Consider the following 25,575-nt stretch of genomic DNA (forward strand, 5'->3'; position numbering starts at 1 on the left):
CAACGTCAACGTCAACGTCAACGTCAACCCAAGTCCGGCAATGACCACTAGTCACCCCGTCATGTCTGTGTTACCAACATCACCCATGGCTGGGGCTGATGAAGATCGACACATAAACAAACATGGACCGACGTTGCGCAAGATTATGATGCGGTCTTGACGGTGCCGGGCCGAAAGACTACACCACGGGATGGCGGCGTAGTAAGAAGGTAGGGCCACTGGGCTACGATGAGAATGATATGGACTTTGTGGAGGGTTGAAGAGTCGGTGGTCCACTGACGAATCGAACACCGGCCGGCGCCGGCTTTGCTCTCCATTCCAGCCCTACGACCCACAGGCGGCGGTGCGGCTTGGATGGCTCGGATGGTGATCGCGAAGCTTACCCAACCGTGATGATTGGGCCATGGCCTGGCTGCTGCGCATTTTCAAGACAACAAACGCATGTACGAACGGCTATTGACCCAAGAGGACGGACAGAGAATGTAGGTACATACATACCTACATCGACTGCATACCCTTTCCCTGGGACAAGCTCTCAATGGCTGGCATCAGATCCTTCGCCCGTTGACTTGCAGTTCCTCATCAGCCCTAAATTCAGGGTGGTCGGTCCCCTAAGTTAGGGATGGGTGGCCTCGCTAGGTGCGGCCGGGCGGCGTAGGCGAAGTGCACATTCCTGAGCAGTCTGACGTCTTCACCAATGAAGAGTGAAGAGAAGTTGCGTCGGTGGCTTCAGAAAAGAGTGAAGTCGAAACGTTGATGATTTTGCGGCGAAGCTAGGGATCATGCCAAGCATGTCTCCATCACCACCAATCAGCAAGCTTCCTATCTTCTGATCTGTTCTCGGCGCCCCATTTTTCAAAGGCATCGTCCGGGATTAGCTTCAGACCATGATCTCCAAGAATCGAGAGCTTCATATGCCGATTGGCGGGGTGTTTTAAATTTGCGGTGTCTCGAAGTCAAGACACTTCTCTCGACAAAAGCTTCGCCGGCAGGAACGCAGGACGACAGTTTCGAACGATCTCAAGTATCGTCGGGACCCTCTGGCTGGGGGTGATGCTGGAGCAGAAGAGGCTGTGTCAACTGGCAGTGTTGTGCTATCGAACTTTCATGCGGGGCACCTGTCGACGCCGTGGAGCTATCCTCGAATGTGGTAAACCGGACAGAATTGTCCGGTGCGGAGCCGAGCTACGGCCGGTCACGGTGCGGACAACGCCCGGAAGCCGGCCTTTGTGACGCCGGCAACACGGTACCTGACGCAGGGGAAACGGCGGTCCATGAGGGCCACAAAGCTGGCTTGCATGTTTCGTGGTGCAGTCAGAGTCGTCAATGCCGTGGTATTTCCGTTTCACCTTGATTGACATCTGCTAGGTACTCGGCAGTTATCAGCCAGCTTGTTTGTCGTCGTTCCAGACATTTACAAGAACCTCGACAGAGGCTCGTCAGACCGGTAGCATTACTCAAAAGCAAAACGTGAAGCGCCAGAAGAAACATGTCCCGTACGCTGACAAGTTTGGGGCTGCCAATGAGAAAGCCGGGCATCCTTCCCGTCTGGGACTTTTGATTAGCCGCGCGAGCGAGGAAAGGAAATAATAAAAGGACAAATGGCGGGCTTACATGCCGCTGTGTAATGAGTTTCCAGTTCAGGAGCTTGGCCCGAGCAGACAGCTATCGGGAACTCCGATTGCCAATCATAGCCAATCGTGCCATCATTCGAAAAGAAAAAAAAAGGTCAAACTATTTCCTTGTCTTCTTGTGTGAATGTAGGTGACGGTGAATTCGGGCCAAACGAAAAAGCCGATTTTTGGATGAACCAATCTTGTTGGTGTCAGAATGGGAAATAGCCAAAAATCCTTTCGCTTCGAAACCAGTTTCAAGATTTCGAAGAAGCCGTGCAATTGTAACGTCGGTTATGATGTTTTCCATACGTTGTTCGACTGCCTTAGCGTACCGTTGATGGCGTTACAGAAAGAAAACCTCAAGGGCAGAAAATGGAGGCCCAGACTCTTTGGTCGTCAAGAATGTGGGGTCACTCAGTAATCAGTGCCCCTGGATGATTCCAGATCTCATCGTTTTCTCGACCAAGATCGACCACACGATTGATGATGATGATGATGATATGTGCCTCCATGTTCCTATTTAATTAACTTCAACTTGATACAGACACGAGTGAACTGGATTTCGAAAGATCGGTTATGGCTGCTGATCACCTTGCTCTTCCCATTCTTACCATACAGCGTACAGAAGCCTTTCAACGGTGCTAAAGCGGAAAAGCAATGACATGAATCCGTGCACCTGCGTCAGCAAAATCCTCGGTGTTGATTTCACTTGCAGCGAGCGAACTTCTCAACAACACCAGACTTCCGTGTTTACGTATTGACAATTTCAACTCCGACATTGCAACAGCGATCCTCGAAACAACTCATCACCAAAAAAGGATCAGCCTTGCGAGGCATACTTCGGACGTCCAGTGTTCATGTCCATTCCCGACCTCCCGCAACAGCATCCTTCCTCGGGATCCCCGAGCCCGGTCCCCAGCTCCCGGCCACCCGCCGGGACGTGTGGAGTTGATCCAGTAGGTGTGGACTCGAAACGGGCTTAGCGCAGTGGCTTGGGCCGCTACTTTACCTTACCGCACTAGCGTACAGGTACATACCGCAGTACAGTAGTGTAAGAATCCACACTTCCTTCGCGCGAGCTTCGTTACAAGCCGAGAGGATTGTTTCAAGGTTTCCGTAAAGTTTCTTACACGCTAGGGAACTGAAATCGCAGATTTCAGTGCCGGACAACTGCAGGCAGGGTTCTTTCTTGACTTCATCGTAACCTTCCGTCGTCCTCAACACCAAGAAATCTAAGCCACGATATTCGGGCTCATCAAGATACAATAACTCCCTCCCAAAATACCAGTCACAACATACCTAACATCAACATATCGGACCAGGGCAGTCTCGTATTGCAGTTTTTGAAACAAGGAAGAAGCATCGAATAGTCGCATCACGGGATCTATCTCCCCGACTCGAGAAATCCGGGGTCCGGCTTTCCATCATCATCATCATCATCATCATCATCATCATCATCATCATCATCATTATCATCATCGCTTACATACAATACAGTATACACAACCACTGCAAGGAGAGAGATAAAATCGAAATTTGCTCCGGCGTAAGCCCGTAAAGCTAAAGGCATCGGAAAAAAGAGCCCGTGATGCCGGCTCCCACCCTAGCAGACATTGTCTTTTCGGAGCAAGCCAACCACAACTTCTCCAAGATCCTAGGCGATCTCAAAAAGTCCAATCTTTCCATCACCAACCGGCTCAAGTCCATCCAGCACGATGCCGCCTTCGTGCAGAAGGTAGCTGATGTTCTGGGATTGCCGCTCGTGGCTAACGAGCGGTGCGGCAGCTGGTATATCGATCCCGCCCTGAAAAGGTTGTCTGCTTACTTTAAGAGCACCGATGGACATACGGGCCAGTGGAAGTTTAGCACGAGGAGGTTGAACTTTCATCTTTTGGAGGTTATTGGGAGACATGATGGGTTTGTTTGCTCTCACTGCATATCTGATTGTAGTAGTACTTAACTTCCCTTACTGACAATCGTGATGGATCACAGATGCATCATCGTAGACTCAACCAGGCGAGGCAAGCGTATGTCACCACCCGTCCCCTTGACAACTCCAAAGTCAGAACCTCTCACTCACATCATAAACAGGTATGCCCGACGCCCTCTCCAAAACCATTCCCACATGGTGCGCCGTCCTCAACCAAACCCTCTTCCCCTCTCACCCTTCTTCCCATGACCTCCACGTCCCGCCCACCGTAGTCTCCTCCTCCGAAGCCTCCCAAATGACCTCCCGCCTTCCCTTCTTCCTCACCTCCCTCCTCGCTCTCCAACCCGACCTCCCTGCTCTCCGGCAACACATCCAAAAACCCCTCCGTCCGCTCTGGGTAACCCCCGACGACGACCTCACCCCGGAAATGCTCGCCGAGATCAAGACCCGCTACCACCCCGTCGTCTGCTGCACCAGCTCCCGCCGGGTGGTTGGGACGGAGATGAGCGAGGAGGGATATATCCAGGGCGCGGGCGACGACACGGAGAACTGGGCGCACGGGTTGACAGCGCCGCTGTTCTGGGCGAACCAGAGTCGGCTACTGGAGACGCCGGAGGGGCATTTGCCGGGGTTGATTGAGGAGCTGGTTGCCAATTCGGAGGCGGGTGGACAAGCGGTCGGGGAGTTGAAGAGGGTTGCGCCGAGGTTGTTGGTGGGTGCGTTATCGGCCGAGGAAGAAGCGCTGCGGAGCGCTTCTTCGAGTTCCAAGAAAGAGGTTTGTGTGGTTAGTCTGGTCCCGAAGACGACGGAAAAGGAGACGTGGGAGAAGTCCAAGAGGCATATGGAAGTTGGGCTGGGTAAGAGCAAGACTGCGAGTCGGTTCTTAAGGGAGGCGTTGCCGAGTATTTGCGACTTTGTCTCGCGGTTCCTGCAAGAACCCGCCGATCACGATGTCGAGACGGAGATAGGGACGGGCACCGGCGCGGGCAGAGATGCAAATAAAGAGGTTGTCTTGTTATGCGAGTCGGGAAGAGACTTGTCAGTTGGAGTGGCTCTTGCTCTTTACTGTTGGTGCTTTGCCGACTCGGCTGGGACGGTGAGGTCTGCAGAGGACCAAGAGCAGAATCACAACAAGCCTTCCATTAGGGTGAAGCTCGGTCATATCATGACAGCATTTCCCGATGCCAACCCGAGCAGGGCAACTCTTCAGAGCGTAAACAGTTTTCTAATGGACTGGCGAAAATGAAAATGGGCTGTTTTAATTCAATGGAAACCAAGAAAGAAAAAAACATGATGGATATCGTCTAAACAAAAAAAAACACTCTAATAGTCGCCCTGTTCGATCGCCGCCATGTACCCCTCAAACTGCTTCCAGTCATCCATGATGATGGAAGCACCCGCCTGCGCCAGGACCTTCTCCATCTTGAGGCGTTCCGCGGCCTGGTAGGGTCCAACATACCCAATGACCTTGATGCCCGCCCTCGCCGCGCTCAGCGTGCCGCTCTTGCTGTCCTCCACCGCTACGCACTCCTCTGCCTTCTTGCCCAGCACCTTGAGCGCGTGCAGGTAGATGGCCGGGTCGGGCTTGCTCGTCGGCTTCTCCAGGCTTGTGGCCGCGCTGAACACGCGGTCGCCAAAGTACTTGTCCTGGCCGACCTTCTCGATGCTGGCCTTGACGCGGCGCAAAGCGGAGCTGCTCACCACCGCGAGCTCGTACTTGCCCTCGGTCGCCAGACGCTCGAGCACGTCGTCGACGTTGGGGCAGGGCGACAGCTTCTCCTGCAGCTTGGCGATCACCACGTCCTCTTCCTTCTTCACGTATGTGTCTAGCTCCTCCTCAGTGAGCGGGAAGTTGTACCGCTCCTGCAGCGAGCGCATCATTCCCCGGAAGTTCTGGCCGACGAACTCGACGATGAGCGATTCGCCCGTGAAGGCCTTCTCGAGCGGGACATTCTTGGCGGCGGCAATCTGGTTGATCAGGTCGGCGCAGCCTTCGAAGGCGAGCTCCTCCGAAAGGACGAGGGTGTTGTCGCAGTCGAAGAGGATGGTGTTGACCTGTGTGACGGATCGGTTGTTAGTGGCCGTTCGTGGAATTCTGTGTGGCCCGGGAGACAGAGTGGTCCTTACCTTGCCCATTTTGACTGATTGGTAGTTTATCGTTTGAATTGGGGGTATAAAAGTGTTCTTAGATGATGGCGTCGCTAACGGGTTCGAAGTCTCCGGCCGTGATTTTCCAAAAGCGATCGTCTAAGGCTGATCGCTGAAAAGGATGAACGTGATGAGCAAATGGGTATCTCGTAAACACGAAGCAACAAAAGTTTGAGCTATAAGCAAAAAACGGGTACAACAAGAGCGAGAGCACGTCTGCCAGTACAGACGAGGGTATAGAGCGAGAGGAGGGAGGTAGAGGTGGAAGTTGAGGCCGTTCGTAAGGAAGAGGAAGAAAGAGGAAGGGAAGAAAGACCACGAGATAAGTAGGAGCGGGGGAAAGCCTCAAGTACGAAGGTTAAGAACGGACTACTGAATCCAAGATTTACTTCCCGGTCTGCTCTAGGAACCCACCATCCACGGTCCCGTCCAGGGCACAGACAAGAACAACAACAACAAATAGAATGAGGACCCCGTGGGAGACCCAATGGAAAGGACCGAGGCCCTACTCGTGAATAGCCCGGTCTTGACAAATGGTTACGAGTTGGTTCCCTGTCCGTTCCTGAAACTCCACCCCACGAGCCGCCCACCCACCAAGTTCCGGAACCTTAACCGTCCGTCAGGTCTGCGCGCTCTGCGCGGTCTGCGCTCGAGGACCAAAAACTGACAAAGTTGACGAACTGCTTGTCACCTGAACGCACAACCCTCGAGATGAAGAAGAAGCTCGGGAAAAAATCATGAAACACCAAGCAAGCGAGGATGGTCCCTTCCAGCCTTCCCATAGGGATCTTCCCGATCACTTTCTGAAAATGTCTTTGACCCCTCACGCACCCTCACATTCACCCCCTCAGGCCCCTCTCGCCAACACCACAGACGGAAAGCGTTGCAGATGCGTGCCTTCTTAGACAGGATGTTGATCGGCATCGGAGTCGCGGTACAGTAGTGGGGTATCTGGTGATGTCATTGGTGGTCCGAGAGCCCCATAGTGGTAAGAGCGGGGCTTAGCGAGTACGCTAAAGAGAGTCTAGTCTCTTAACAATGGCTCATAGAGGTACTCGAGGGTGATGGGTTCGCTTTCTTGGGCGTGCTAAGGCTCTCTTTTACCCTCTCTTCATTTGGAGAAGGTGGTAATAATTTGGGATATGAAGTAAATCTGGGATACGCTTTTTCGTATGGGAAATCAACTTCTTAACTCAACACCAACATGAACTACTATCCGGATCTTAATGTAAATTTGATAAAAGATAGGGCTAGGATGAAATAATATCCTCAAGCTTAAAGCGTTTTTTTTTTTATCAATACAATATTGAAAAAATTGAAAAAAGTAATATTTTCTTATATAAAACAAGAAGCTACAATATTAGTTAATGTGGTAAAGAGATAATAATGAAATTGATATTTCCAAAGGCAGAAGATTTTTTTTGGGATGCACTTATTTGGAATCTATTTCCTTTTTTTAGATTATCTTTTTTTTTTTTTTTTAATATAATATTTAATAAAGATTTCGTTAAGAAATTATAATTTTTAGCTTTCACTAACAGATTTGCTAATGTTGTGTATACAAATTTGATTGTCCCAAGTTTATTTTATATCCTAAATTATTGCCACCCTCTCCTTACGGGAAGAGGGTGAAAGAGCCTTGGCGCCCAGCCAAAAAGGCACCCATCACCCTCGAGTATGCTGGATAAAAGTTAGCTACATAACTGCCACTATCAATGAGACCAGAACTCTCTCCCAGCCAAGGACAGCCCAGCCCAATCGAACCACCTTGACGTTCACTCGAGGAACTAACGAACGAACAAACCGGGAGCAGGTGAAAGAGAAGCTCTCAATTCAATTCAATTCAATTCAATTCAAGTCCAGAACCTCACAGAAGCTTGCGGTCTGCGTGGACCAGGACCCTGCACATCTGTTTCTCTCATTATGCCCTGGTTTCAACAAGATGCCCTTCATAACCTCCATTGAGACCCCCGCGGCCAGCAGTAAACGCCATGCTCATGTCATGTCAGAAGCTCTTCCCGCACGCAAGGCAACCGCGGGGAAGGTAAAAAGACCGAGTGGTTACTTGCGTGTCTGCGTCTGCTTCTGCTTACCTTCCCACCTTCCTGGCTTCGCAAAATGTCGCGTTGCAATTCATCAAGGTGTGCCGCGTTTCCCGATCGCCAAACCTTGGCTTGGCAGGCTCGGCGGGGGGAGATTCTGGACGGGAGGTAGACATCCCGCATTGCGTTGGGTAGACGGGTCGGCCTCAAAAATACAATGCCGTTGTTCCGAAACACGAGGAAAGGCAGTTGAATCATGGGCATAGAGGAGGTCGGGGTTCTTCCTATGCTTCATGTTAGGGAAGAAAGATTGTGAGTATTTGATTATGTTTGTTGTTGTTGTGATGTGTTGGGTTCTGTCGGGTTTGGATCTTGGGCTCACGTTCCAGTTATGTCGCTCGTCTGTCAGCATATTCCGGGTTCTTTTCCCGGTTGAGTAGGGAAATGGAGAATTGTTCTTTGGGCCAAATTAAGATGCATTCTGAAGTACCTAGTCCATCTATCAACCTCGACCACCTTGCTTGTCCGTCTACGGTTCTGGCCAACTTTCACTTTGCGTGGTAGCTTAGTGATGACGACCGAAGACTGTCACTTCAAACTCATTTCGTGATGCAATATCCCGAGCCGTCTTCTACAGAAAGACAGATATAGCCATTTGATGTCTAGAGCTTCGTGCCCCTGTCGAGAGGTTGGGAAGGCGTGTCTCTGGCGACTATTGCCAGCTTTGACCTTCTCATTATCATAATCGTTGTCATCACCAGCTCTCACTACATATGCCGCCTAACCCAACAGTGCCAATCTCGATGCGAGCCCCAACGTAGTACAAACTGAACAAAAATAAACTTGACTCCAATAACGCCCAAAATATGGTGGACCATGATCGCAAGACCGCACAGGGCGGACAGAGACAAAAACAAACGCCTCCAGGTAGAAGATAAATCCCTGTCGTCCACTCTTTTACATGCTTTCGAGGGGATGGGTCTGAACGAGTTCCCGAATGTTCTCAAGGCCGGCGTCGAAGCTGTTCTTCAGGCCAATCCCGAGGGCCGCTGGGCCCTTCTTGCTGAGGCGACAAGAAGGACAAAGTATCCGAGACTCAACTACCGCAGGAAAACCAATAGACGTCGCTGAAACACCATTTAGAGGATCTCCCTCAGCTTTTGCTTTTGATCAGCCGTCAGGGTGGTGGGGAACTTGACATTGTACTTGACAATGAAGTTGCCCCGTTGGCCTGGTTGCTTGGAGATGGGCATGCCCTGGCCGGGGTATACATCTGTGCTCCCAGGTTGTGTCGGGCCGGCCTTCTCAATGTTAAGGTTCTTGCCGTCGATTGTGGTGACGGTTCTCTTCCACCCTGTCAATGCCTCCTTGAGGTCCAAGTCGATAGTGTGATGGAGGTCGTTGCCGTCACGAGTGTAGAGTGGATGCGGTTTCTAATGCATAGTCAGCTAACCGTTGCTGAAAACTACATTGTCTGAGAGAAGGCTAGGCAAAGGATACGTACCTCTTCAACGATAAAGACCAAGTCTTGCTGGCCACCCTCTTCTTGGTCGCCAACACCCTTGAACCGAATCTTACTGCCCTTCTTGAGACCGGGCTTGATGGGTACCTCCAAGACCGTATCGCTCGTCGTGCGCTTGCCGGTTTCGTCAAAGGTCTTGCGCTTGATCTTCATCTTCTTCGTCGTGCCCTTGAACAGATCCTCAAGGGATACGGGCAAGGGGCGTTCAACTGTCGTGACTTCGGGTGTTGCTTGGCGGGCACTGCGCATGTTGTCGCCGGGGAAGGAGGTTCTCGTAGTCCGCCGCGAGCCTGCACCACCACGCGCAGCATTAAAGAGGATGTCCTCAAAACCCATTCCGCCCATGCCACCCATGCCACCACCGCCGCCCATCTTTTCATCACGGAATGCGTCCCGGAAGAGATCCTCGGGGTTGCTAAAGTTGAATCCATAGGAAAATGTTCTCGCACCTCCTCCGCCGCCAGGCATGCCTCCTCCTCCGAAGAAGGAAGCAAAGCCCTCGGGCATTCCACCGGCTCCTCCGGCACCGGCAAATGGGTTTGCGCCTCCCTCGGTCGGGGGCGGGCCACCTCTCAGGATGAACTCAAGGCCAAACTGATCGTAAGTCTTGCGTTTCTCGGGATCCGATAGGATTTCGTACGCCTGGGAGCACTCCTTGAATTTTTCGGAAGCCTCCGGGTTGTCCTTGTTCTTGTCGGGGTGCCATTTTAGGGCGGCTTTCCTGGTGAGGGGTCAGCAGGGGTCCAATTTGGAAGTTGCGCTTGTAAGAGGGGATGACGTGAACTGCCGAAGTGAAAACTTGATAACATTGAAAAGAGAGGAGACCTCCTCGATGGTATACTGGGAGAGCGATGATATGGGCATTTGGCGTGGGCGAGGGCTATGCTTACCTGTAGGCTTTCTTGATCTCGTCCTGGGTAGCCGTGGGGCTGATCCCTAGCTGGTCGTAAAGCTTCGTTTCTCTGACCATCGTTGTGACGCGATATCAGAGACTAGTATGGTGTATGTGTTTAGTAAAAATAAAAAGGTTTATTGCAAGATGTTGGTTAGAGCAGCGAAGATCTCCTCGTCGTGAGGTGCAAAGGAGAATGCAAGATCAACTCGACGTGTCGGGTTGTTGTTGTTGTGGTGCGGGTAAGGTAGTTAAGGCAAGGTAGCGATGACAGACGGGAATGCGTGTTAGACGTCAGCGATTCGATAGCGCTCGTGGGTCTGTCGGATGGCTCGTGAAAGCGCCCGTCAAGGTCGTTCTTGGCTAGAATGCGCAAGGGCAGATTCGCAACGCGAGAGTGTAGGTTTCAGATATTGAGCAGATTCGAGAAGCAATAGAGAATTGAGGAGTGAAGTTATCACTTCGTGGAAGAGGGAGGGACAAAGCCGTAAAATGCCTTGGCGAAGGGCGTGTGTATCAGGAGCAGGAGGTTGTAGAACCTTCGACCGTGAGCCTATCGGCTTCCAAGACCTGGAGATAGTGACGCAGCGCTCGCGTAGTGGGTACATCTCGGAAGTAGCGCCTGTTAGTGATTTCCTCCTACCCAGGCGATTGCTCCTGCAGGGAAAGGGCTACGCTAACAAGTATGAGCACACGCTAGGTCCCCGCCAAATGATGCGGGCCGCCAAGCCAGCTAGCAAGCTCCATCAGTTACCCTCACTTGACCTCAGCGAAACTGTCAGCAGCAGGGGCAGATCAATGATCGTGGACATCATCACCCAACACCATCGATGGGCTGGCTATGGCCAGTATGCGATATTATTCCAGCTCAGTTTGTCACATAATCATACCCAGCCGTTCTCAATCCCATTCTTCAAAAATGGTACTCGTATGAGACACACCGACACCCAGTGAATTTGCGAGTCTAGATCGATCAATCATCCTACGTCGTGCCCTGTGTTGGCAGGGCCGCAGGGGAACAGATTCACGCGATCCATGGAAACCAACAGCCAACAACGGTTGCACTTGATCTTTTATAGAAACACTCTTACAAAGGGCATTCGAATGAGTAGTTTCTTTTGCTATTTTGCTGGGGTAATAACGAACAAAACATCGCTTCTTTCAAAATGTTCCAACACCCGGTAGCGGTGCGGCAGCACAGCGGCAACAGAATGTGCCAAAAACTCAAACCGCCTCGTACACATAGAGTGTCGAATTCCTCTCGTCGGGCAGGAAGTACAGCCTCATTTTACCATCCACAATAGCTACGTCCATCGGATTCTTGGTCATTGCCGCACCAAGTTCCGACACCAAGGTCACGGGAACCTCGTGTAGAGGAACCATGGTCTCCATGTCCACTATCGCGAGGCCGCCGATTCGCGTGTTCGCCAGGTCTGCGACGCCAGAGCATAACATCACAGGCCGGGTCCCGTAGAGCTCATAACGGCCCAGGAACTTGCAATCCTGGTAGTCGACGAAACTGCTCGGGTTTTTGACCTCTGCCTTGGGCCGAGTAAGCTCGGGTGGCGCTGGAGGCTTGTCGTGCCCGTTCCAGATCGACGCTTTCCGCGACCCCCAGTTCAGAGTGACAACAGTTCCGGACTTTGTGTCGTGGACTGCTCCTCCCTGGTGGTCTGCGACACTCAGGATGGGCTCTGGCACCAGTGTGTCAGGGCGCATCCTCACGAGCGTTCCTGTTGTGTTTGGGCGGTATTGGGAGAGGGTAGCCCAGATGTAGGTTCCATCATAGTCGATGCCACCGTTGTGATACTACTTGTTCTGTCAGCCGCGGTTACTCTTGGAAGAACATGTTGCAGAACGGACGGACAGACCTCGAGAGACTTGGCCTGTGAGATAGAGGCATCGGCAATACGTTTCCCTTTGCTATCAAAGATGATCATATGAGCGAACCCTTCGCCAGCTGTTCGGTCCGTGCCGTTGATGGTCTCATTGTATTTGACCGTTGGAACGATGTATTCACCAGCCGAGACGAAGTAGCGATCATCACCTATGCGAACTAATCCTTCGGGCTCGTAGGTGTCGCCTTCGAACTTGACCTTGTCGACAAGCTTCCATTTGGTGGAACGATCAAGCTGCACAAATTGTCGAATAATCTCTTTTGAGTCGGAAGCAGCGCCGGATAACAGGCGAGGGTGAGGAACAAAGGGCACGTCGGGTTGAAGGACGGTGATGTTGAGACCTGATGGTTGCGGAGGTTTGGAAAAGAGCAGAGAGAGAACGGTAAGTGCTCTCAACATCTTGCCGGTTGCGCTAAGCGGTAAATAGCGATATGATTCAAGGGATACCAATACACTTCTGCTTACTTTGATGTCACAGGTTGTTTGCCAAGGTCCCGTCGGTGATATTCCTCCCGGAGGATCCCAACAACGAAATGCGGAGCATTGAATGCGGGGACATGTAATGGGCCGGAACGGCTCAGGACGGGAACTAGCATCGCTCAAACAAGACATTACCGATCGGGCGACTGGCCAGCCGGATTCATCACCCATCTTCTGTCAGATACGAATATGACAACGGATTTCGCACGCAAAACAAAGCCAGAGTCTGTCGTTAATAAACTCAGTTTATCTTGGACAAAGTAGAACAATTGCAGGAGTGGGATTATTGACTGCCATCATATACAAGAAGCTTTCCACAGCACTCGACACCATAGTTTGCCCATTTGGTAATGTCCAAGTCTCCGACATGACTATGGCCTGAATTGAATTTCGATCTCCAAAATCGAGTGACCAACAGTACCGCATATGTGCAGTGTTCTTTCCAAAAGAGAACTACGCAAACAACTTCCAACTGAACTGGCCAGTCTGCTCTTTTACCGGACCAAGTAAAGGTCGCGCCTTCCGAGTCTCCGAGTTGTTTCCAGAGCCATGTCCCCTCATTTCGTTCGATTCATATATCCCTTCTACACTCCCAGATCGAAAGTCGTTGCCCCTCGCTCGCCAACGTTGAAGGCAACCAGTTCTCGCCGTTTGTTGCTTGACGAACTTTAAGAAACTCGCAGGCAAGTTGTGGTTCGAAAGCAGAATCCCCAAGATGGCAAAGCACACCGTCAGTATGTACCACCATCAATGATATTACCATGCTTGGAGAATCGCTTAACTGATTCCCAACAGAGGTCGGAGTTTCCGGCAGATATGGCACCCGCTAAAGCCATTCATTGGCTTCCTCTTTGAACAACTTTCTTCATTGCTCCCTTCTCCGGACACAAAGGAGCTGGCTAACGTTGTTGCTCCAGCTATGGCTCCTCTCTGAGAAAGCAGTGCAAGCGAGTTGAGATCGGTCAACACGCTCGCTATACTTGGTTTGTGCCCCAGTCTCCGTTCTGTTTCGACGTCGAGATTGCCCTCTCTCTGGCCAAGCGGAGGTCTTTCTCACACGGTGGAAGAGATTGCTAACTTTCAACCCTTCAGACACAGCGCTTTCTGCGGCAGACACACCGTCAAACGGGCTTCTTTTGGGATCTGGAAGTGCCACGGCCAAGGTTGTAGTAAAGTTCTGAGCGGCGGCGCTTACATGCTCGCCTAAGTTATCCACTGTCCATGTCGGATTGCACGGAAAACGTAATCTGTTCAGCAATTAGCTAATTCTAATGCCCATAAACAGTACACCTGCCGCCGTTACTGCTAGATCGACACTTCGACGTTTGCGAGACATCGCGTCCGCCCAGACAGGCCAAGCTTAGGACTATCCGGGATATTGCAGGATCGCGTCCTTGTGGTCGTCCATATTCCCTTCAACGGAAGTTGCAGACCGGGTGCTCTGGAGGAGCTGTTTGTTTGTCTCGTGTTGAGTCCTCAATCAAGGCAAGCTGTCTTGTTCATCCTCGCGACGGGGTGATCATCATATGGGTTGAGTAGGATGCACACCCCAAGCGCTCGCAATATACCGTGATAACTCGGCAAGCCATTTTGTTTTCGTCAAGCGGAAGCTGTACGACCACTCCAGGAACTCATTTAATGCCTGGATCGCGAATTGCTAAGGCGAACAGACCGAGTGAGCGTCGAGGGGAGGCCGAGTCTTGAGAAAGCAGATAAGCTTAATCGGAACTGCATGGTTCCTGGTTTCTTGGCAGGAGAACATTCGACACCATCCCGACACTGCCGATGGAGCTATTCCGACAAGGGTATGGGCGGTATTCAAGACTGACTGGGCCAGACTGACGGTGTGACAGTTCTCCTTGTGGTCACCGCAAATTGTCGGTATGCTTAGGTACAGGCGGACGGGATATAAAAGCGTAACAAAGCCTTTGTTTTGTTTCACACGTTCCGCCTTTTCCTCCCCCGCGTTTGGAAGGTTTCGGATGCCATGTGATTGTTGATGGGTTGAAGAATCACAGCTGGGCCGAAGAAAAGACGCCGCGTGGACGAGTGTGGCACAGCCATCCTGCCACAGTGGCGGCGTTCAAAGAAGCGGGTCGGTTGGATGGCTGGGCTATCTTATTGGACATCAGCTCTCTGCAGTCCTCATCTGATGTCATGCAGGACTCCACTCAATGGACCCCTTGGAGCAGATCTGCGGCCGGCAGACAACGGCTCGTCATTCAGCGGCGCATCCGGGGCGGAACCACCTTGTGTGATCGGCCGTCCACCGTCAAATTAGCGAGCTCAAGATATTTTTCAGGGGCGCAGAAGGGCTCTTCAACAGCTTCACACTGGTGGCTTAGATGGCTGAGTGGCTTGAATGGCGAGAAAAGCACTCAATTGACCCACCGGATAGCTGTTCTTGCAGAGGTGAGGTTATCATGTGTCAATACCTTCCTCGGAATTCGCGTTGCAACTCGAAAAGTGTTGTTGCCTGCTCGAACGACTAACACGGCAGAACCACAACTTCCAGGGTTCTCAACGTTACGCACCTTTATCTAATCTATCATTAGATTTCGGGCAACTTCCTGAACCTCTCATTGCAGAAAGATCAGCTCTCGTTGGTGCAGCTTTTGAAGCTTTGAATTATAAACTCTTTGTCCGGTCACATTCACCAATTCTAATCCGGCCATTTTCATGGGGAGTTCCCAATCGATCATTCCCCCTTTCACCGGTCACACACACTTGACACAGTAACCGCTGCGGAAAAGTGTGCCACTTGCGAACATCCACTTCTAAGATCCATCCGAACTCAGGTCGGTGGCCCCCTCCAGCCTCCTTGGCTTCACTTACGAGAACCCCTGATCCTTTCTGCCCAGCTGCCTTCTCTTCAACCGCCCAAGGAACCGACCCACCAGTTCCACGACAAACCCACACCGCAGATTGCGATACCCCAGAGAAATAAACAGGACGAGGGAAGCATTCCCAAACCTTACTTTAACAGCATCTTCGACTTTTACACCATTCTCAAACATATCATATAACCATCTTCATCCCCGAATACGACCGGCTCCCGCCTACCCCCTCCCCTCGACCTTGAGAGTGAACCCTAGCGGAAGCGAGCAGTCAACCGAAAACACACATATTCATAATCCATCCCGATATCATGGGCGCAAAGACGGGCCTCTTCTTCCGGGGCCTGCAGGGCACCATCCGCGGCATCCAGTTCGGCTGTGCCGCCACGGTGCTGGCCCTGACCTCCTACTTCCTGGCCACCAAGGCCAACCACGGCCTCGACATTGACGTCCACCTCCGTGCCGTTGAGGGTATCTCGGGCGGTATCACGGCCTATACCCTGGCCACCATCCTGCTACTATGCTGCATCCCTGGCCAGCCGTTCTTCTCCTTCATCATGATGGTGGTTGACGTTTGCTGCTGCGGCGCTCTCATTTACGTCGCCATCCGCAACAAGAACGGCGCCAACACCTGCGAGGGCATCGTCGACACTGTTTACGGCAAGGGTGACGCCAACACCAACGTTGTCGATAACGGCCATGGCGGCTTCACCGTCCTTCCTAGCTTGCACCATGCCTGCAAGATGGAGACGGCTTGCTTGGCTGTTTCCATTATTGGATGGTAAGTTGTTCATTTTATCCCCTGCTGTCTTTGTGTTGTTGCCTCGCATACATATTGCAAGACGGGCAACTTTTGGAATCCTTTCCAACAAAATCAAAAAATAGAATAAAATAAAATTGCTAACACCTCTCTAGCGTCTTCTTCATCCTCTCCCCCTTCATGGAAGTCGTCCTCGTCCGCCACCGCAAGAAGGAGCAGCGCTACGGCCCTTCGCCCGCCAACGACTACACCTCTGGTTCCGGCCGCAAGCCGGGTTTCTTCGCCAGCCTTCGCGGCAAGGGCGGCGCCCACCCCGACGCCGACTTGATGAGCAACAAGCTGCCCGAGCACAGCAGCCCCTCGGACGTTCGTGATAGTTACGCGACGGAGCAGACCCGTGTGGGCGGTGTCGCCCCCGATAACAACACGGGTGCTTACGGTAGCTACAACCCGTACAACGAAACGCCCGTTGGCCAGCAGCATCAACCCACCGCCTACAGCCCGCCGCATGGTGGAAACAGCTATAACAAGTATGATATGAGCTTTGGTCAGCAGCAGCAGGATATTGCTATGGGACAGTATCCGCAGAGTGGGGATCATGTTTATGATCGGAGATAAGGGAAGCAGCATTTTTCTTGAACCGAAAAGAAGGGTTTGATGGTTTGCTGGATATTAAGAAAGATACCCGATGGGACGGATGGATGGATTCAACAAATTCAACAGTGCCTACTGGTAGCGAGCCAGAGTGGAAAGAGAGGGGATGCAGATACAGGAACAGGTCTCACGACTTTCACTGGAAGGAAGGAAGGAAGCCGCTCGGGTCGGATCTATCGGATGCAACAACAGGACAGAGGGTCAGGAGAGCCCAATCTACCCCACGGACAACAACAAAGCTCCACAACCGCTCCGATGCTGCGGATATAATCGAAGATCATCCATCAGAAATCACGTCACCGATCTGGAGGAGGAAACAAGAAGGGTCGAGATAAAGAGGATTCACATATACAGAGGTAACCAACCAGGAACCAAGATACCCCCCATAGACGCAAGTCCTGGAGAGTTTGTACAAACCGTTTAGCTTCAAACGAAAGGGTCACTGTACATATCTCTCCGGATTCAGATAGTACTATCACATAAACCGCTTAATATTAATTGATGAGACTCAAAACTACTTCGTCGATTTTATGTCCATATTTTTTTTTTTTGAAGCAATGCTCATTTGCGCTAAGAAACCTATAAATGCCCAAGGAGAAACAAACGCTGCAGGATGGACGACACCCTAAAACTTGCATCTAATTCGTCTAACATCATTGAATGTCAAAACTGAAGATTCGCCATCCTCGTCCCTTCACCCAAATCCGTCTCTTTTCCTCTATGTGGCTCATCGCTAGCAAGGCCCTCAACGTCCCAATGCGTGCCGAAGCTGGACGCATGATAGCATCAGCATCCTCAGGTCCTTTCCACTTGCCCGATTCCTTCAATTCAATGATAATATTAGCAAGAACAGACATGTCATACTCAAGTACAGACTCCTAACTCCACCCCATCGAGTTCTCATGCTCCGTCTGCGCCGCCGCCGCAGCAGCCGCGTACTCGATCCCCGCCATGCCACCCATGCCGGGCATTCCGCCGATTCCCATTCCCGGCATCCCCATATTCATACCCATACCCATACCTGGCATACCCGGCATGCCCTGCATACCCTGCATGCCCATCATCGGCTCAGGACCACCACCACCACCATCCATCCCCATGCCTCCTCCAGCCATGATCCCCTCCCAGCCCATCCAATCGCTCTTCTCCAGCTCTCTGGTAAAGAAATCTCTCTCCTCCCTCATCGCCGCCGTCACCTCTGCGCCCATCCTCTCAGGATACCGCTGCACATTGAACCAGTGCGTCAGGGACCTCAGCGCCTGCTCGAGGGGAAGCGCCTCCTCGACCTCGGCGTCGACGTCCGAGCCCGACAGCCACTCGTCGCGCAGCTCGGGGCGGCAGTGCAGGTAGATGGCGGTGATGACGCGCATGTTAGACTGGCGCCACTTGCGGCCGCAGTAGGGGACCTGGTTCTTGAAGAGCTTGAGCGTGTAGAGGCGGAGTTCCTGCTGCGGCACTTTCAGGGACTTGCGCAGGATGTTGGAGGACTTGTAGTGCACGAGCAGAAGGTTGCGGTGCGCTTTGTGCTTGCAGATCTTTTGCATTACGCGCAGGTAGTTGATCAGGGAGAAGAAGTTGCGGCGCGAGAAGTCGGTGATGGGTTCCTTGGGCAGAGGGTTGACGGGGTAGCCGAGCTCGTCGACCTCGGGGCGACTCTGGACGTCGGAGTTCTCAAACCGCTGCTGCTGCTGTTGCTGCTGGGTTGGTTGGGAAGAAGCGTCGGGTGGTCCTCCCTTTTCTGCGCCAGGGGGTGATCGGTTTCTCTTGATGGCGGGCGGGGCCGCTTCGTCTTCACTGACATCAACGTCTTCGAAGTCGGTGGCGGTTGGGTTGATAAGACCCTGTGGGGGAATTACGCCGGAACGTGAAGCACAGAAGTAAAAGAAACTGGTTGTTATGTGTTAGTTACCGATATTCTGATGGCAGGTCAGGGACGCAGACGAAGCAATCTCACCTGTGCTCTATCCTGTCTGTCTTGCTCTCGACCACCTGCTGCACATCATGCAGAGCAAACAGCTTCAGTACTAGAGGAAGGTAATTAGAGTCCAAAAGTAGCTGTGTGAAGTACTCAAATTTGAGAATATCTGGGACATCCAGTCATTAGTCAAGCGTTCATAACTGTCCCCATCGGATCATCAACTTACGTGACAGCTTTAGCCACTTCAACAACAGGATCATGATACCCGTCACCGCCTTCGCGGCAATTTCCCTACTCCTAGCCTCATCGACATTATCATCCGAGGGGGAGGGGGGGTCGTTGCTAGCGTTGTTGCCGTTATTTTGACCGCGGCCTTGGGGTGGTCCCCCGCCAGCTCGTCCATTGTTCTGCGGGCCAGGATTTTGCTGTCCGGGTGGCGGCTGAACGAAACTGCTGGCAATTGCAACAATCGCCTTCAATAGCACAATAACTAGTGACTGCAAATGAGGGAGAGCCTCTTTCTGTAGGCGAGTAGCAGGGTCAGTATGTGGCGTGAGACAAAAACCCATCACTGCTGAAGACTTACATAAAACTCCTCGACGGCCTCAAGACGACGTTTGATATCATCATCCACAGGCCGGGGTCCCAAGTCAATCTCATGGCCATGTTTCTCTTTCTTCTTCTCGCTCTCCTTCAGTAAGCCCAGTTCCTCCTTCTCCTCAAGTGTTAGCTCAGAAAGATCAAGTTCATCGATGAGATCCTCATCGGCGCCTTCCCACCCGCGTTCAAACTTCAGGAATCTCTCGCGCTCTTCCCAGAGCTGCCTGGTAGCCCGTGTCATCCTGGTTCGCGTGGAGAACAGCTCGCCAGCTTCGATGATGGAAGCGGGAACATCGCTTCCCTCCCACTTCCTGCCTACCAGAAGGTCCTGTAGTCCGGCACCTCCCTTTCCGCCAGCGCTGTTGCTCGTGGCATCCAAGGGCGGGTACATAAACGGAAAGTTCTGGTTGGTCTGGTAGTTTTGCTTCTTACCGCCTTTACCGCCGACACCCGGACTCGGAGGAGGCGAAGGCGCAGGAGTCGCGATATGAACCGGTTGATGGAGAATCGAGGCGGAGGCGCTCTGGTTGGGTGGGCCGGGAAGGATACCGTTTTGTCCATTGTTCCTGGTTGGGTGGTTAGGTAGCGGAGGAAGGATGGACGTCTGCTCTGCTTCCAGAGGAATGGCACACTGGGGTGGGATATACGATGGGTACTTGGAGGTGATCTCTTGCCGGAACACATGGTAGTCAAGGGGAGAAGCAGTGATGATTTCCTTGTCCTTGACGTCGGATAGTGTCTCTGCCGTAGCCTTTTTGGCCTCCGCGATGTGTTTGGATCCGCCGAAAACGAGGAGAAGTGACTTCCAGAACAAAAGGAAAACCTGGGAACTCATGAGCATTCGATGTTGGTTGGCCGCGACCGGGATTCCAAAGGTAGCTGAACCGACCTGGGCTTGGGGGAGAATGTTCCTGTCGTCCCATCGGAGTTTTGCCGTGGCGTGTAACATGAAGTGAACCAGGTTTGGGTTAAGGGCAACTGTCCTATGTTAGCAACTTAGCAGAGCGTGCATCGCCTGTTGGGAGAGACTTCGTACGTAGTTCTTTGCGGGCCACAGCCATATCCTCAACGTCGTCCATCGTCGTCTGCAAGGAGATGTACAAAATGGTCATCAGATGCATGAGCTCCATGAGCTCCTCGTTATTCGCCTGCACTCTCTGGCTGGCGTCTCCGTCATCCGCCCAGAACAACTCGAAGGCCTTCCGCAGCGCATCCCACATAGGAGGGAGGCCACCATACTTGGCGAGCAGCTTGACGCCCGCCTTCATAGCATCCAGCTGTTCCTTGGTGGCGGCGGACTTGACCTTGTGGTCCGCAAGGTTAGGCAGATTCGCTTTCTTGACAGTTGCCGTCCAACGTCCCAACACTATGTATAGGAGCGTGCCAATGGCCTCGACGCGAGCCGTCTTGTCGGATGACACCTGTAATTGTTCAACCTCGTTCCGCACGAACTTTTCCCTGCCATCGTCGTCGACACTCTCCCAAGTCTCGTCTTCCCCGTACATCTTGACCCAAGCGCTGTCAAAGGCATGGTTGGCGTTGTTCAGACGCACATATTGCCAGAAATCGTAGAAGAACCACTCGTCCACCTCCTCCTCGATGGGGCCCATATCAGAGTAGACATAGTCGTAGGCGATAGGCTCGGACTTGGGGAACTCGGCAACGATCCGTCGTAGCTGGGCCAAGGACAAGGAGTCTTGAGGCTGTGCCGATGCATTGTTGGCGTTGCCGGAGCCAGAACCGGAGGGGACAGGCGGCGGAGGGTTCGACGGTGCTGCTGGGGGAGGCGCCGAGGGCTGGTTCCTCTGAAGGGCCGGGCGAGCTGGTAGGGCTGGCGCATTCGGCCTCTCCGAGAGATCGGGCAGAGCCTCGGAAGTGGTGTTCACTGCATCGTTGGTCGGTTTGGCGCTTTTCTGGGCGCTGTCGCCAGAGGAGGATGTAGCTTTGGACCAGAGCGCGTTCATGATGGTCATGGAGGATGGTGGATGGTGGGGCAGATGGCTGCAACCGCGAAGTGCCAGTGATGAGACCGCTAAACTAAAGAATTCGGGGGCGTTTCAGGGGTCAATGGTTGTCGAATTTCGTCGATAGGGCTACCTCATGTTTGTTGAAGATATTATTCGGTTTGATGCTGGCCGACAATGTCAATAAGACAACATATCAAGATGATGTAAATGGGAGAATTCAATTCGAGATGTTCCTTCCTCGTCCTGTACAGGTGGATGCAATGCAGTGCAGTTGCTACAGTGAGAGGCGCTGATATGGAGAGCTTGCCGCGTTCCTGCCGCGCTAAAGGTAGAGCGAGGCAGCTTGTGACGTCCCCGTCGGGTAGCGTTACCGCCTGCCGCCTGTGATTGGCCAGAATACAGTGTGATGCCTTTTGCCCTTCGTTGTCCAGCAACACCTACCTACACGGACGGGACTTGAACATAGGTACGCAAAATGTTCACGAAACATATTTGTAATGTGCCTCACTCCAGGCGAGTGCAAACTTCATTCCACGGCTTAGTGGGCCACGACCCGAGATTATACCTAGCATCCTGACCGACTCGTGAAGGAACATGACAAAGAGGATGAAGATCGAGCTTCAGGGGTTTGTTTACAAGAGGCAGTCATCATCCCTTCCCATTGTCCTATGGGTAGTGACCGAGCCGCCTCGTTATCGTGAACCTGTATCCTCTTTAACTCCCAGAGCATCATCACAAGCAACAGTTACAAGCCCTTCACCACTTGGCCCACGAGTCGCTCACTCGACCATTCTTTTCCTCCTGCTCCCTCCTACTCCGAATCCGAATCCTGCCCAACCGCAGACATGGCATCGCCCACCGAACTTCCCGCCTTGCCCGCCATCTTCTTCTCCTTCTCCTTCTGTCTCCTCTTGAGCTTCTTCTCCCTATTCAACCGCTTCTTCTTCTCCTTCAGGTGTTCCTCCCTGGTCATCTTCTGCTTCTGCTCCGCCTCCTCCTTCTCCTTCCTCGCCCTTTCCTTGATTCTCATGGCAATCCTTCCCTTCTTTCCTAATCGCTTCTTCTTCTTTTTCTGTTCACCACCATCCTCTTGTTGCTGAACTTGGCCATGTTGATGGGTAGCAGCAGCCACACCCTCTGCTTTCTTGCCCTTCACCGTAACGACAATTCTCTTCACCCTCCAAGGCACCTCAAGCCCCCACGCCCGCTGCTTGGCCCAGTTCAGGATATCTTGGCTGGTCACGGCCGCGGCCCGGAACTGCTCTTGCTGCTCGGGCGTGAGCTCGCCGCGTATGTAGTAGGATATAGGTCGGTCTGCGATGACCGTCTCGCCTGCGCCTTCCTCTTCTTCTTTGGAAGGCAGGACGATCTTTTGGGGGGCTGAGGTGGAGAAGAGTCGGAACTCGAACTCGGCAGCTTCTTCCTCTTCCTGTTCTCGTGGTGGCTGACCTTGCATTGGTGTGTCCTCCTCTGAGTCACTCTCATCATCATCATCATCATCATCTGAGGACGATGACTCGTCGTCGTCTGCTTGGCTCGTCTCCTTCTTCTTCTGGATCTTCTCCTTCTTGGTTACTTCAGACACAGCGTTTGTCGACTCTTGAGCAGTACCGGTGGCCTCGTCATCATCCTTCGCGGTGCCGTCATCGAACTCAATCTTCAATGAAAGCAGATTGGAAAGTTTGGCGTTGAGGAGCTGAGCCTTGGCTTCCGCCTCGGCTTCGTCTGCCGTGTCCGGACTGGAGCCACGATCGGAAGCCCTTGAGGCAAAGAGCTCATCTCTTCTTACTCTGTTTTTGGCAGGTCAGTAAAGAGTCCTGTGCATTGTGTGTGTGTGTACCGTGACAGGTTTGAGGTGATCTATCTGGTGCAGATATTGGATACGAGAAGGCGTTTGGAAAAAAGAAAACTGACCGCTTTGCGTCGGGTATTTCAAACATTTCTGTTCTTTCTAGGATTCGGTATCGAACGATTGTGATGCCTCGTGTAAAGTGAGATTATTTGGTTGGGTTTCGGTGAGCCGAGGCTTGTGCCACTGATGGACGATCAAGTGAATGAAAGAAATTTTTCGGCTAGATCCTGTGCGGTCTAAGAACTGAAGTAGCTGGCAGGTCCGTGGTGCAACTACAGTCGCAAATAGAGGGGGCGTAAGTAGACGAAGCCGTGCAATTACTACAATCCACTGAACCAATTATCACGAACGAGCGAATTGGTGTTGAGCCGTCTCAAAACGCAGGCGCGACATGGATTGCATCTTGCATCTCGTCGTCGCCGTGCACCGGGCGGTTGTGCGGGTTGCCAAGGGCCCGCCAGCTGCCAGATTGCCGGGCTGGGCTGCCAACCGCTTGGCAACTGTCCGCTAGGTATTGCTGCTCTTGACTTGAGGCAGCAACCTCCTTCGACATTTGGCCCATCTTCATACTTGCATATTGAGAGACCCCCTCTTTTTATAACCTCCCGACGTGCATGTCATTCTCATTGTACTGTCTCGAGACTTCAGGTCCTACACACCTCGTCGGAAAATAGTTTGTCGCCGTTTTTTCACAAGACCGATTGATATCTCCGTGCGCGACCCCAGAACCGGAAGGTGCCGTCGGAAGCGCAGCGACCTGACTTCCACTGAATGACTGGTGCCCTGCTGCTTCTTCTATGATAGTCTCATCATGACGTTTCCTGAAGCTGTGTTCTCCTGGGGAGGAAGTTTCAAACACAATTTCTACGTGATCATCCAGCAGCACCCTTTACACCACCTTAACGGTCTCATCTAAACACTGTGTGTCCATCGTGATCAAGGGCAGCAGATGGAAGATGTAACTAGATGAGATCCTGCCGCTCAAAAAGAAAAGACGGGCGGAGGAACAGGATCATTTCCTTTTATCCATCCATCATCATCTGCTTTCGATCTTCCTGCCCACGTACATAAAACCCATCAAAAAGGCTTCCAGTCGTGAAAGGCCGGGAATACACACGCACACGGTTCCATGTACATACCGGTACAGTCTACAGAACTCCAGTCAACGACAAAAAGTGTCGAGAACAAATTGAAGTGTCGTGGAACACATTTACTATCCATGGGACCATACTAAGAATGGAAACCCGAAGAAGCCACTAAGACTCCAATCTTCGAGGTAGGTAACTACCATGCATGCATGTATCGTCGTTTTCTGTCTGAGTAGTTTGAGTGGTTCTTGGGAAAGGTTGGTAACACAGCAGTTTATCCATGTACGGTATGTAGGACCTATTTTACCTACCCTACACATTTACCTACCTGCTTGATAAAATCCGGGAGGTGATCCCGGGGGTCTGGGGGCAACCGCGAGTCTTTTTTTTTTTTTCTTCTTTTTTCACGGGTAGGTAAGGTAAGTAGTCTTGATGGATGCAGTGGGCGCCTGACGGAGCACAGCAGGAAATACCAGCAGGAAAAGAGGTTGACGTTGTAGTTGAGCTTGAAGTTGAACTTGAACTTGGTATGTTATGTTAGGTTATTCATAGCACAGTACTCACTCAAGAAGAAAAGCCTGGCCTAAATACGTATTTTCCGGTTCTTGGGCGTAGTTAGGTAGGTACCGTACGGATTGTAGATATATCAAATAGGTACCACTAGATGCAGCTCTAACACCTGCCCGATCAGTAAAAGTAGGTAGGAACGACCGTTCTGTCAGTAAGTATGTCTCTTAATTTCCTGGTCAAGGTAGATAGACGTGTTTACATATATAATGGCCAGCCAGGTAGGTACCTGCTGATTCCTTTATCTGAGTGGTGGTGGCGAGCTTCTCCCTTGTCGTCTCCCAAAAGCTGTGAGACGTGAGATGTGATATAGCATAGACTGCCTTACTTACATATCTGACTTGACTCCTCAAGTCCGTACCCTCTGAGTATGCGATTCGGCTTGATTCGATTTGATACGGTAGAGCCAACGAGGTAGAGAGGGACAAGAAGAAGAAAAAGGGGAGGGTGGCTAGGTCAGGTTCAGTTTCTGCACCTATCTCGTTTGTGTACTCCTCCTCGTTTTCAGATACAAGGCCGCATTAATTGTCACAAGAGAAAACAAGCAAATAGAGAATAGGAGAAGGTGTGTAAAAAGAGCGGATATGGGATGTCGAGCCCCAGTAGTCACACGCACCGGGTTCATGTCTCATTTTTTTCCTGGTTTTCGTCGCCGAACTTCTGACCGAGCCTGTATACTATCTTCATTGATTAGTACTTTGTCATTTGGCTCCATCTGTGGCCACCTAGAAACTCGGTATCATCGTGAAGGCCCGACGGTATAGCAGCCATTATAGCTGTGACGAAAGGGGGGGACCACGTGGG

General features: G+C 52.0%; 7 protein-coding genes across 7 annotated transcripts; 2 read left to right on the plus strand and 5 right to left on the minus strand.

Moving 5' to 3' along the window:
- Positions 1-3,053: 3,053 nt before the first annotated feature.
- On the plus strand, positions 3,054-4,792 carry SMAC4_02585 (uncharacterized protein; the record flags this gene model as incomplete). The annotated part of the gene is made up of 3 exons (XM_066089801.1): positions 3,054-3,533; positions 3,609-3,643; positions 3,708-4,792. Exons 1-3 carry the CDS (start codon positions 3,205-3,207, stop codon positions 4,790-4,792), a joined length of 1,449 nt encoding a protein of 482 aa, XP_065946190.1. The 5' UTR covers positions 3,054-3,204.
- Positions 4,793-4,828: 36 nt separating this feature from the next.
- On the minus strand, positions 4,829-5,974 carry SMAC4_02584 (uncharacterized protein). The gene is made up of 2 exons (XM_003352101.2): positions 5,674-5,974; positions 4,829-5,601 (listed from the first exon to the last, which is right to left on the minus strand). Exons 1-2 carry the CDS (start codon positions 5,680-5,682, stop codon positions 4,870-4,872), a joined length of 741 nt encoding a protein of 246 aa, XP_003352149.1. The 5' UTR covers positions 5,683-5,974; the 3' UTR covers positions 4,829-4,869.
- A 1,548-nt stretch (positions 5,975-7,522) lies between these two features.
- Positions 7,523-10,683, minus strand: SMAC4_02583 (uncharacterized protein). The gene is made up of 3 exons (XM_066089800.1): positions 10,149-10,683; positions 9,241-9,979; positions 7,523-9,169 (listed from the first exon to the last, which is right to left on the minus strand). Exons 1-3 carry the CDS (start codon positions 10,226-10,228, stop codon positions 8,876-8,878), a joined length of 1,113 nt encoding a protein of 370 aa, XP_065946191.1. The 5' UTR covers positions 10,229-10,683; the 3' UTR covers positions 7,523-8,875.
- A 438-nt stretch (positions 10,684-11,121) lies between these two features.
- SMAC4_02582 (uncharacterized protein) lies at positions 11,122-12,690 on the minus strand. The gene is made up of 2 exons (XM_066089799.1): positions 12,022-12,690; positions 11,122-11,959 (listed from the first exon to the last, which is right to left on the minus strand). Exons 1-2 carry the CDS (start codon positions 12,658-12,660, stop codon positions 11,375-11,377), a joined length of 1,224 nt encoding a protein of 407 aa, XP_065946192.1. The 5' UTR covers positions 12,661-12,690; the 3' UTR covers positions 11,122-11,374.
- A 2,983-nt stretch (positions 12,691-15,673) lies between these two features.
- On the plus strand, positions 15,674-17,274 carry SMAC4_02581 (uncharacterized protein). Its single transcript, XM_003352098.2, has 2 exons — positions 15,674-16,146; positions 16,281-17,274. The coding sequence occupies exons 1-2, from the start codon at positions 15,677-15,679 to the stop codon at positions 16,741-16,743; spliced, it is 933 nt and encodes a 310-aa protein (XP_003352146.1). The 5' UTR covers positions 15,674-15,676; the 3' UTR covers positions 16,744-17,274.
- Positions 17,275-17,333: 59 nt separating this feature from the next.
- SMAC4_02580 (uncharacterized protein) lies at positions 17,334-21,497 on the minus strand. Its single transcript, XM_003352097.2, has 5 exons — positions 20,334-21,497; positions 19,284-20,275; positions 18,924-19,218; positions 18,734-18,863; positions 17,334-18,666 (listed from the first exon to the last, which is right to left on the minus strand). Exons 1-5 carry the CDS (start codon positions 21,268-21,270, stop codon positions 17,658-17,660), a joined length of 3,363 nt encoding a protein of 1,120 aa, XP_003352145.1. The 5' UTR covers positions 21,271-21,497; the 3' UTR covers positions 17,334-17,657.
- A 229-nt stretch (positions 21,498-21,726) lies between these two features.
- SMAC4_02579 (uncharacterized protein) lies at positions 21,727-23,505 on the minus strand. Its single transcript, XM_003352096.2, has 2 exons — positions 23,179-23,505; positions 21,727-23,054 (listed from the first exon to the last, which is right to left on the minus strand). The coding sequence occupies exons 1-2, from the start codon at positions 23,202-23,204 to the stop codon at positions 22,076-22,078; spliced, it is 1,005 nt and encodes a 334-aa protein (XP_003352144.1). The 5' UTR covers positions 23,205-23,505; the 3' UTR covers positions 21,727-22,075.
- Between the last annotated feature and the right edge of the window lie 2,070 nt (positions 23,506-25,575).

Source organism: Sordaria macrospora, chromosome 2, assembly GCF_033870435.1.
Source record: "Sordaria macrospora chromosome 2, complete sequence".
NCBI classification, from domain to species: Eukaryota; Fungi; Ascomycota; class Sordariomycetes; order Sordariales; family Sordariaceae; genus Sordaria; species Sordaria macrospora.